The sequence below is a fragment of the Balaenoptera physalus genome, assembly GCF_965194825.1.
Source record: "Balaenoptera physalus genome assembly, chromosome: 15".
NCBI classification, from domain to species: Eukaryota; Metazoa; Chordata; class Mammalia; order Artiodactyla; family Balaenopteridae; genus Balaenoptera; species Balaenoptera physalus.
Window position 1 is genome coordinate 61,648,876 of NC_138894.1, and position 12,309 is coordinate 61,661,184.

Sequence of the window (12,309 nt, forward strand, 5' to 3'; positions counted from 1 at the left end):
GTGCGTCAGAATTGGAACCCTGTGTGGCGCCTTATCCATTTGTTATGTGGCCTTCCTTTACTTTTATTTTTTTAGTTGGAGGACCTGCTACACCTGGCCCTCATTCCCACATGACAACAACCCCTACGAGCTAAGTGACAACTGGCCCCCTTGTTCACCTCAGCTGGCCCAGTTCTCTCACTGATACTACTACCTGACCTCTGTGGGCACTGTCCACGTGTCAACAAATCCCAAAGTCTTATCTCCAGACCAGACCTTCCCCTGAGTTCCATGTCATTATATCCAGCTATCCACTGAGCACTTGGATGTCTCACAGAGAGCTCAAACTCTACATGACTGAGACCACCCCCCTCCACCCCTGCTCTTCCCATGTCTCCCATCCCAAGAAGCGGTCCCACCACCCAGCCAGCATTCAAACCTGAAACCTGGGAGTCACACTGGACTCCTCTCTAAGGCCTGATGACGCCTCTGCAACCCCACCACCCTCACTGGCCCAAAGCCCCCACCATTCTTTCCTGGTCACTGTACCATCCACCTCCCCGGTCCCTCCACCTTCGAACCTGCCTTACTCAAGCCCCTTCTCCACAACCAGATTGATTTTTCCAAATGCAAATCAAAAATTATTTCCCTGCCCAAGACCTTTGAAACCCAAATCCTACCGTGGCCTCCAATGCTGCTTATGACCTGGTTCCTACCCACCTCTCTCATCTCGTCCTGTCACCGCCCCCCCCCCCGACAACATGTCTCCATATTGGACAACTCCCAGCAGCTTCACTGTGCCGTGACCCTGCTTCCTCTCCGCTGGGAACACTCCCACCTGTGTCTCTTCGCTTGGCTCATCCTTACTCATGCTCTAGGTATCACTGCTTCCTCTGTAAAGCGTACCCTAGTCTCTCCCACTCCGTGTCCAGGTTAGGTGCCTGCCCTGCATTCTCCTACTTCCCACTGTCATGACCACTCAGCACACTTTATTGTAATTTCCTGTTTGTCTACCTCCCCCTCCAGAATATAATATAATATTATAGCCTGTGATGGCCACAACGTGGGCCCATATTATCAACCATCATACCCTGGCAAATGGCCAATACACAACACATACTGTTAAATGAGGGAATGATTTATAATGAAGTGCATGGCATACAGAACATGCAGTGATGATGCAGTGATTAGCATCAAGCACGGAGCTGGTTTATAAAGCAGGTAATGAGTAAATTTTATTTTGAATTGAGCTGCTTCTCTCCAGCAATACCATGCTTGATAGGGGCAGAGCAGAGCCAACATTTGTGCTCTGATTCCATCTTAAGCCAGGAGGGCATCTTGGTTCCCAGTCCCCAGCTGCCATGAACATACTACTCCCTTACTCCAGGGCTCAGCCTTCCCATGTGGTGGTTTCAGGGTCACACTGAGCCCCAGACATGGGGCCAGGCCATTGGAGTCTCCTCCCTGCTCTACAGCTCATCCACTGGTCACTTCACCTCTCTGGGCCTCAGTTTCCTCATTTGTCAAATAAAGGATTTGAAGGGCAAGTAAAAACCAAAGTGATCGGAAAAGTATAAAATGCTAGACAAATATAAGCTCCCACCTCCTCTGAGGAAACCTCCTGACTTCTCCAGCTGAAAATGCTCTAGCCCTGAGAGGTTCGGGGCAGAGCCAAGTCCCAAACGGCCAGTGCAAGGGGGAGGACTAAGAGGAGAGAGAAGGGTGTTCCGTGCCGCCTGCCAGCCTCCCACTGTGCAGATAAGCTGGAATCGATGGCAGCCCAGCGGAAGAAGGCTCAGACTCTGTGAGTACAAGCTGGTCTGCACGCAGGGCTCATTCCAAATGCCTCCCCACCACAGACTCTCAGGGTTGCAAATTATTAACCTGCTTAACTCTGCTGCAGAGATAAGTGCTGCTGGGGGGAAGGAGGGTGTCGGAAGCCCCTTCATGTGAAAGGTCCCTTTCCATGAGCAAAGAGCTTTCCCTTACAGCTTTCAGCCTTTCTTATTTACTTCTAATAAGAAATCTTCTAAACCAGCCTTACAAAAATGTCTAACCTCTCAACCAGAGGCAGTAATGATTCATCTCAAGAGGGATTTCATCCTGCAGGTCCAGTAAATAAGACTCCTATTCACGTACTCCACTACCTGGATGCCTGCAAGAGAACAGCTGGGTTAGCCAAAAAAGGATTTATGTGTTGCTGGCACACTTTGGCAAAATTTATCACACTTGTCTACACATCTCCAGACAATCCATCAATATTGTCACAAGGAGCCTGGAGAAATCCACTGCCAGATAAACCAACTGGTTTATATTCCCATTTATGAATTTCCAATTGGAAACCTCCTTGCAAAAACCATGCAGAGGAGTTCCCTGGTGACGCAGTGGTTAAGAATCCACCTGCCAATGCAGGGGACACGGGTTCGAGCCCTGGTCCGGGAAGATTCCACATGCCGCGGAGCAACTAAGCCCGTGCGCCACAACTACTGAGCCTGCGCTCTAGAGCCCGCGAGCCACAACTACTGAAGCCCTCGCGCCTAGAGCCCGTGCTCCGCGACAAGAAGTCACTGCAATGAGAAGCCCGCACACTGCAACAAAGAGTAGCCCCTGCTCGCCACAACTAGAGAAAGCCTGCGCGCAGGAGTGAAGACCCAACAGGGCCAAAAATTAATTAATTAATTAATTAAAAAAAAAAAAAAAAAACTATGGAGGAAAAGTGAAACACACAGCGAGAAGTAGTTTGCCTCAAATCAGGTGTGGAGTTGTGGCTGAGAATGTGGACTCCAGAATCTCAGTGCTTGGGTTTGAATCCTGTCCCCTCACTCCCGAGGTGGGTGATGTCACCTCTCTAAGCCTCAGTTTCCTTCTCGGTAAAATGGTCATAAAATCTCTTAAGTTAGGCTTCTTCTGAGGATTAAATGAGATGATCCAGGTAAAGCACTTGGCACAAAGTAAGTGCCTAATAAGAGGGGGGGCCAAAGAGGGGGTGTGAGTGTGCAAATGATCTTCAGTGATGGAGAACAGGAGAGTCCACACTCCATCAGAGAAGTTTAAAACTAACCCCTAGTTAGCTGGCTGACCATGTCTACCTCCCCTCTCCCAACTGAGACAGGCTGCCTTGACAAGGTGCCTACTTCTCGAGATCTCAAAGCAATTCATCTAAATTCTGGAAAACATATATAGTAAAAATAGTCTTAGAACTAAGGAGTCTATAGGAATATATTTAACAAAAGAAGGGCAGGACTCGTACACTGAAAACATTGTTGAAAGAAATTAAAGGAGACCTTAAGTAAGTGGAAAGACATCCTGTGTCCGTGGATCAGAAGACTTAATACTGTTAAGACGGCAATACTCCCCCAAACTGATCCACAGATTCAATACAATCCCAGCAGGCTTCTTTGCAGAAATTGACAAACAAATAATAAAATTCATAGGGAAATGCAAAGAACCCAGAATAGCCAAACAGTCTTAAAAAAGAAGAACAAAGTTGTAGGGTTCACACTTCCCAATTTCAAAACTTACTATACAGCTATATTAATCCAGACAGTACTGGCATAAGGACAGACATATAGATCGATGCAACAGAACTGACAGTCTAGAAATAAACCCCGACATTTATGATCAATTGATTTTCAAAAGGGTTCTAAGATAGTTCAATGATGAAAGAATAATCTTTTGTAAACACATGCTGCCGGGATAACTGGATAGCTACATGCAAAAGAATGAAGTTAGACTCCCTCTCACCATATACAAAAATGAACGAAAAATGGACCAGACCTAAGTGTAAAAGCTAAAACTACAAAACTCTTATAAAGAAAACATGAGGGACTTCCCTGGTGGCGCAGTGGTTAAGAATCCGCCTGCAAATGCAGGGGACACGGGTTTGAGCCCTGATCCGGGAAGATCCCACATGCCGCGGAGCAACTAAGCCCGTGCGCCACAACTACTGAGCCTGCGTGCCACAACTACTGAAGCTCTCGCACCTAGAGCCCCTGCTCCGCAACAAGAGAAGCCACCACAATGAGAAGCCCGCACACCACAACGGAGAATAGCCCCTGCTCACTGCAACTAGAGAGAGCCCGTGCACAGCAATGAAGACCCAATGCAGCCATAAATAAATAAATTAAAAAAAAAAAAAAAAGAAAACATGAGTTAAATCTTCATGAGCTTGGGTTAGGCAATGGTTCTTAAATGTGACACTAAAAGCATAAGCAAGAAAAGAAAAAAACAGATAAGTTGGACATCATAACAGTTAAAAACCCTTGTGCTTCAAAGGGCACCACAGAGAAAGTAAAAAGACAACCTACAGAAAGGAAGAAAATTAACTGCAAATCACATATCCAGAATACATAAAGAACTCTTACAACTCGACAAAAAAGACAAATAACACAATTTTAAATGGACAAAGGATGTGAATAGACATTTCTCCAAAGAAAATATACAAACAAACTATAATCACATGAAAAGATGCTCAACATCATTAGCCATCAGGGAAATGCAAATCCAAACCACAGTGAAATACCACTTTGCACCTCCTAGGATGACTATAATCAAAGATACAGACGATAACAAGCGTTGGTGAGGATGCAGAGAAATTGGAAACTTCATATATTGCTAGTAAAAATGTAAAATGTCCAGCTGCTTTGGAAAACAGTTTCTCAAATAGTTAAATACAAATTATAAATATAGATACAGATCATAGACATTTAGATAGATACTGTATGATTCCATTTATATGAAATGTCCAGAACCGGCATATCCATAGAGGCAGAAAGTAGCTTAGTGGTTGCCAGGGCCCAGGGGGAGAAAATGAGGGAACCATGGGAGTGACTTTGAGTGGGTATGGGGTTTCTTTTGGAGTTGATGAAAATGTTCTGAAATCAGTAGTGATACTTGCATTACTCTGTGAATATACTAAAACCACTGACTTATATACTTGAAAGGTGTGAATTTTATGGTATGTGAATTATACCTCAATAAAGCTGTTATTTAAAAACGAAACAAGAACAGACCAAGGGGTGCAGGTGTTGTTAGTGACTCCAACTTGGCAGCCTGCATCCTCTTTATTTGGCTGACGTGGTGACCTGTAGAAAGGGACCCACAGCCCCCTGTCCTCTTCTGTTTGGGTCTCCTCCTCACCTACCTCAGAGCACTACCCCACTAACCTAAATTCTTGCCCATCAGAGCCGAAGCGGCAGCAATAATGGAAACAACAATATGGCTAAAGTTTATTGTGAATTATGTACCACGTGCTGCTGGAACTGCCACCACACAGGGATGAGCCCCATCAGCTCTCACCTGGGGTGCTGAGGGAGCTCTCCCGTGCACGGACGACAGAGGACCGTCTCTAACTCAGCACGCGTCCCTTACAGCAGCATCCACTGCCCCGCGGCATCAGCTCCCACCCTCGTTTTTGCACCCCAGGTCCCTTACTCTCTCCCTCATTTCCCTGCAGTGCATTGGTGGGGTTGCCCGATAAAGTACAGGACAACCAGTTAAGTTTTCATTTCAGATAAACAGTGAATAATTTTTTAGTAGAAGAATGTCTCAAATATTGCACTTCTCTGTTTAACTGAAATTAAAACTTAACTGAGTGTCCTGTAATTTTACTTGCTGTATCTGGCAGCCCTGCACACCGGCCCCCAGGTCGTTTCTAAAACATGTGGAGCTCAGTCTCCCCCAGAGAATTTTGCATTTGCTCTTCTCTCTGCCTGAAATTCTCTTCCCCCAGATGTTCACATGACTCCCTTTCAAATGTCAGGGTTTTGTGCAAATGGGACCTCAACATAGTGGTGTCTCTGAGCCAACTTCTCCCTGGCACTCCGAGGATCTTTACCCTAAGCCTTCATCACCACCTGACATGTTATATATTTAGTTGTTAATTGTCTGCCTTCCCCTCAGGATACTGGGAATTCCTTGAGGGCAGGGCTTTGATGCCCTGCTGCATTCCCATTGCTTAGAACAGGACCTGGCACAGAGCAGACAATAAGTTGATATTTACTGAGTGAATACAGAAGTGTTTTGCATGGGTTATCTCATCTAATGTTCCTAAAAGTTCTCTGAGACAAAGACTGCAATCAATCGTGTTTCATGGATGAGGGATCCAAGACACACACAAGTCAAATAACTCGCCCAGAAGCCCCCTGCAGCCAGTGGTGGGCCGGGTCCGGACACAGGAGCTGGACCTCCGAGCCCCCGTTCTGGCCTCACCTCACCACACCAGCTCATTGTCACAGGCAGAGGAGCGTCTCAGAGCTAAGGCAATAGGTGTTTCTGCCTCCCTCCCACTTCGATTATTTGGGTTAGAGGAAGGAAGGAGCCACTGACATATCTAAGAGTCTATATTTGCTTCAGACACCTTAATCCCAGAACTGAATTGCACTGCTTGATTTTGCCTGCATAATTACTGTTTTTTAACACGAAGTATATCGAATAACCATTTAAGCACCCATGTAACAGAGAAGTTTGTGTGGGTGTCTATACTCACTTTTATTTCTTCTTGAACATCAGGATTACGGAAATTTAAATCAGGTTGCTCTTTCATAAACTGATGGAAATAGCATTGGTTTCGTACTTCATCAAAGTGCCAACTGGAGTTTCCATATACACTTAACTAGCAAACAGAAAATAGCAAATCAGTTGCTTAGCACGGTTCCTATGATGGTATCGCCCACGAAGGAATGATCATTGCCATCCCGGCCCTTTGAGGACTGAGTGCACAAATCCCCAGAATTTTTTTTCTAGCGAGAGCACTAGGTAAATTAATTCCCAAAAATGCCATCCCCTGGCCTAATGCCCCACAAGTGTGGCTGTGATGTGTGTGTACAGTAGAAGCTGTTCCCAACAACCACAACATGAAACCAGTGCTCTCAAAGGCAGGACAAAGGCCAACTTAAGGAGCAGACATTTCTAATATATTTTCTTGAATCTTCTATCCAGGCTCTGGAATCCTGTTTGTGAAGAAAAGCAAATGGTGGCCAATTTGGGAGAAAGACATATTGTATTGGTCTTGGAGCTCGAATCCAGAGAGAGCAAGTGTTTAAACTGTATCCTCAGAAAAGTATTAGAATCATTCAAATTAAAACTCTACTAGTCCTCGGGAATAAAAGAAATCTAGCAACTTCAAGTGTTGGTTCCCAGCCGCGTTTGACATGGGTGCTGCTTTCCTCCTTCTAGAAATGCTCATGTCCGTGGCACTTGCAGAAGGAGGAACCTGTGTGAGGGTTCCTCAGGGCTCTGTCTTGAGCCATTTGTTCACTTCACACTAAAGAGAACATCTGGACAGCATTTACAAACTGAGGGATTTTGCATAATATTTTCTTTTTAGTTGGAAGACCTAGTCACACTGGGTCCACATTTCCATGGCAACAACTGGCCCAAGCTAAGTAGTAGCTGATGCCTTTTGAGGAAACATACTCTCGCCAGCTCACCTCATGGCCCACCTGGATACAAACCAGGATAAGATTTTTACAGTATATATCAGTATACAGAAAGATCAGTATACAAAATACAAAAACAAAAACCCTCCACAAATCTATTTCAAAGGGACAAACAATCCAACAAAAAACTGGGGAAAGAAACCGTTAAACAGGTGTTCCACAGAAGTGGAAGCTCAAGTGAATAAATGGATGAAAAGGTGTTCAACATCATTAGTAATTAGGCAACTACTACATTAATAACTAGTAATTAGATAAATAATCATTAGCAATTAGAGAAATGTAAAATTAAGAACTCAATGTAATCAGATAATAATCATTAGCAATTAGAGAAATGTAAAATTAAGACCAATTTATGTTCACTGAGTAAAAATTAGACTAGATCCAGTCCTTAGCCCTTTCATTTATTAGTTGTGAACCAGGGCAATGTGCTTAACATTTCTCTGCCTTGGTCTATTCATCTGCAAAACAGGAATTAAAGCCTAACTCATAAGATTATAGGGTGAATTAAATAAATTAATGAATATAAAACACTTAGCACAGAGCCTGGCACACAGTAAGCATCTAGCAAATGTTTGCTAATGTCATCACCACTTTAAAAGGTGGTGGATCAGGGAAAAGAAAAATTAGGGAGGTGAAAGTGCCAGGACTTGCTAAAGGCCTGTTCACCAGGCTGCACATTAGTGCCATTCATGGAACCTGGGATACAGGAGGTTGGAGGAGAAGATCACACAGTCAGCTTTGACACGTGTCCTTTGAGTGCCCTTGGGTCATCTAAAAGTTGATGCCCAGGAGTCAGCCTCTTTAAATGTTTACGGAGGTCAAGAAGGAGGCCCTGGAGTGGGGACAGATGATCCAGAGGAAAAGGCTCCGCAGAAAGCAGGAGAGAAGGTGAACTAGAGTGGGCAGAGGGACTGTCCTGGGACAAGAGTAGAGTTGCCAGATAAAACATAAGACATCCAATTAAATCTGAATTTCAGATAAACAACAAATACTTTTTTAGTGTAAGTATGTCCCATGCAATATTTTACACTAAAAAATTATGCACTGTTTATCTAAAGCTCAGATTTCATTGGGCTTCCTGGATTTTCATTTGTAAGTCTGGTAACCCCAGACAGGAGAGACACGGTCTCTGCTGCAAAAGAGGTGACTAGGAAGAGGGTGGGAATGGGGGCAGGTGTGATGGCTTCTGTTCTTTCTTTAAAGTAGAGTTTGCTGCCGAGAGTGATAAGATGGGGAGAAGGCAAGAGGCGGGAGGGTATGTTGATCAGTTGGATTTAGTAAAATTCCCCCAAAAGAGTGGATGGATCAGTTCAGGTGGGGACAGTGAATGTGTCCAGAGGCTTAGATACTGAGGTTCAGGTAAAGAGAAAATGGATGGTTGGGTTTATTTATGGCTAGTGTTTTGTTCGACAGCGGAGTCAAAAAGCCAGAAAGGCAAAGGGGTCTGAAGAGTAGCAAGACAGTTACTGAACAAATAGGACATGGAGTCTAAGCTGGACAGAGTGGGAAGTAAAGGAAGGAGACGTTAATAGAGAGCATAGGTTTTAATTTGCTGAAATACATCAGCTCTACAATAAAATGAAAAATCCAAATCCAAAATCAAATGATTAGGAGGCTTGGGACTTTATTTCTATTTCTTTGGGAAATTTGTTCCCCTTCCCATAAACTATACCCATCATTTTTTTTTTTTTTCTTTTAACAGGGCTTTGTAAATAACCAGTTTAATCACTAAAGAGCTGCCCATTTTCCCTCTGTAAATCAAGCACGTTGGTACTTACCCAGTTGTTGGGCGGTATGGTTTTGCCATTTTCACGGGTACAGTCATGCCAGATATAATAATCAGTATATTTCCCTGTCCGGTTCCGACTCCATTGAAACCAAGCATGTTTATCACTGGTGTGGTTTGGTATGAAATCGATGATTAATTTTAAACCTAATGAATGAAAACATTTCAAATGTTAGGACAAGATTATATTAGAATAATATAACAGTGAAGGAAAAAATGCTTTAAGTTAAGCATTTGGAGAAATGCTTTTCTTAACCCATCCCACCCCTCTTCCATTCAATTTACCTTTATCATGTATGGCTGCAACCAGATTCTCAAAATTTTTCATTGTTCCGAAAATGGGATCGATTTCTCGGAAATCTTCAATACCATGTCGGAAATCTTTAAGGGATGATTTATAAAATGAAGTGATCCAAACAGTTTTTATATTTAAAGTTGTGATGTAATCTAGCTTATCTTGAATACCTGAAGGAAAAAGTCAAAGCCATGAAAAATAAATAAATAAAGTTTGGGGTTTTTTTAGTTGAAGGATTAAAAATAAAAGGAATAGGTCTAAGATGGAAATATTTATATTGAGACAGAAATATTTGGAGTTTTGCCGAATATGAGTGAAATTCAAATAGCAAGGTCTAGTTCTACAAACAACAGCAAATTAGTCTTCTAGCAATAACCTTTGACCTTTAACATCGATGCATAACATATAAAAAAAATCTGTCTGTGGCTTGTTCATATTTTATACTTAAAACCAAGACTACACTATTGTTAATTTATTCTACACATGGTTTTTGAGCACCTAATCCAGGCCAGATGCTGGGCTAAGCGCCAAGGTACAAAGAAGAATAATACATGGCCCCTGATGGTCAAGTGGTCTGTGCTGCACTGTCCAGTGTGTAGCCACTTGCCATGTGGCTATCAGGCACTTGCAGTGTGACTAGTCTGAACTGAGATATGCTGTAAATGTAAAACACGCGCTGGACCTGGAAGACCCAGTATGAAGAGAAAGAATGTAAAATAGCTCATTTATATTTTTATATTGATTATATGTTGAAATGATACAGTAGATATGTTGGAGTATACAAAGTATATTATTAAAATTAATTTCACTCATTTCTCTTTTACTTTTTTAATGTAGCTTCTAGAAAACTGACAATTACCTATGTGATCCACATTCTATTTCCTTTGGATATCGCTGAAGCCAAGAATTTATACAGAAGAGAATTCTAGACTTGGCTGAGAAGAGATATGGGAATGAAACTGTACTTGGGACCTCGTAGGATAATTAGCAGATAGTGGGGTGGGGTGGGGGTGCTTCTAGTTCAGAGTCCTAAGTGCAGAGCCAGAGTTGAGATTGGTATTCAGTCTCCAGTAACTTTCTGTGGGACCCTATGTGGCTTCCCACAGTCAGCCTGTCCGAGGTCACGGAGACCAAAGCACAAAGTCCCCTGACTCCTGGCCTTGGGGCTCTTCGCCTGTAACAGGCTGCTTATCTTTGTTCTCATTGTACCTCAGTCCCCCTACGTGCGTGGCTGTGAGACCACACAGAGTGTCAAAAGGCAACAAAAGAATTTTAAGGCAGATTTAAGTCAGAATTTTGATTTATATCAAAAACCAGCACAAAGGAACAGGATGATAAAAAACAAAGAGGCTGAACAGAGACAAAGTAAACAAGGGATCTCCCAGGCCCACATTCCAGGGGACAGAAGGCAGTAAACTGAACTGAAACCTGGAACGTTTTCTTCAAGTAATAACAACAAAACCCCCTCAACCTCAAGGAAAAATACCTATTAATTATAGGAAGCAGCCAGTCCTTCAAGGAAAAGTTACCGGAAATGGCAAATGTGAGAGGTGATTAGAAGTTGCCCTTTGCAGGAGAATTTAGAAGGAGATTACAGAGGGAGGGCCAGGAAGTGGGGAGTGTATTTTTGGGTTTAGGGTTTGGGGCTCTATTCCATCAAAACATCACTTTGCAAAGCATTTCCTTTGTAAGAAGCGGGTGCTAGGACCATGCCAGGGGCTGGGGGTTGGAAGGAAACTCACCCAGATATGTTACAAGGCAGTATCAGAGGTGGTGCTCCGTCCAAAGCACCACAAGAGCTCTGGGGAGGGGAGCACACCCGCTGATCGGGAGGTTAAATACAGATTAATGAAGGAAGTGGGTTTGAACTGCATCTTGAAGGACAGAAAATATTTCAATTAGCTAAGATGCAGGATGATTTTAAAAAGATAAAAATTATATGAGTGTGAAAAAGAAAAGCCTTTTATTAGTTATCAGGAAAGTTGGAGATTTCAAGGGTGCATTTATAACATTTTAAAGTTTGATTAAGCTCATTTCCACTTCCCATACTCTATTAAATCATTCTGTTTTGTCTTCTTCAAGCCAAATATCATTATCAAAAATTACCTTATTCGTTTATTTGTTCCTTATTCTTGCCCTTAACTAGGGTGACCATATCAGCCAATCTGCCTGGGACAGTTCCTGTGTATGGCTTGTGTCCTTGTTTACGCAATAAATAATAAGGACATTCCACACATAACACACTAGGAAATTATTAGCATAACTTTAAATTTTTTTTACTTTTTTTATTAATATGGATATTGTTTTTAAATAATCCTTAATTCAAGTAATGACCAACCCACTCTATGCCTTTTCTTCTTTCCTTCATTTCTCAGAATTCAAGCTTTAGAGACTCAGCCTACACATTTTAAAGACATCACTTAATCTTTTTCTAAAATATCATTTATGCTCTTTGTTCACTAATCAGAAACTCTCCACCAGATTGCCAAACCAGCCACTGTGCACACTGGTAAAGGAATTCTAAACAGTCACTCTGAGATAACCAACTCTAAAGTGCACAGAAGCAGGACACATTTCAGGAGGAAACTTGCCCTCGTAAGAAGTTAGAATGGATGACCAACTACGCAAAGGTTCCTAGCAGGCAATAAACTAAACAGCTCTTTGGGAGCTCAAAGGGCTCCAGCAAGTAACCTTTCATCATATGGGAAGAACCGTTGGGTTCTGCTGTGGGGCTTTTTAAACATCATAAACAAGGAGAAACGTGGCGTGACCAGTCATACTGGATGGAATGTGCTTACCGCACAACCCAG

At 42.8% G+C, this 12,309-nt stretch overlaps 1 protein-coding gene across 2 annotated transcripts in view; it reads right to left on the reverse strand.

The window, feature by feature from the left end:
- The window catches only part of SLC3A1 (solute carrier family 3 member 1), a 36,092-nt gene that overhangs the window by 18,703 nt on the left and 5,080 nt on the right, over positions 1-12,309 (reverse strand). For both annotated transcript variants that reach the window (XM_082427742.1, XM_082427743.1), the window contains 3 exons: positions 9,490-9,669; positions 9,197-9,351; positions 6,467-6,592 (listed from right to left, as the gene is read on the reverse strand). In XM_082427742.1, the coding sequence (XP_082283868.1) occupies positions 6,467-6,592; positions 9,197-9,351; positions 9,490-9,669 (461 nt within the window). The remainder of the gene's footprint in view (positions 1-6,466; positions 6,593-9,196; positions 9,352-9,489; positions 9,670-12,309) is intronic.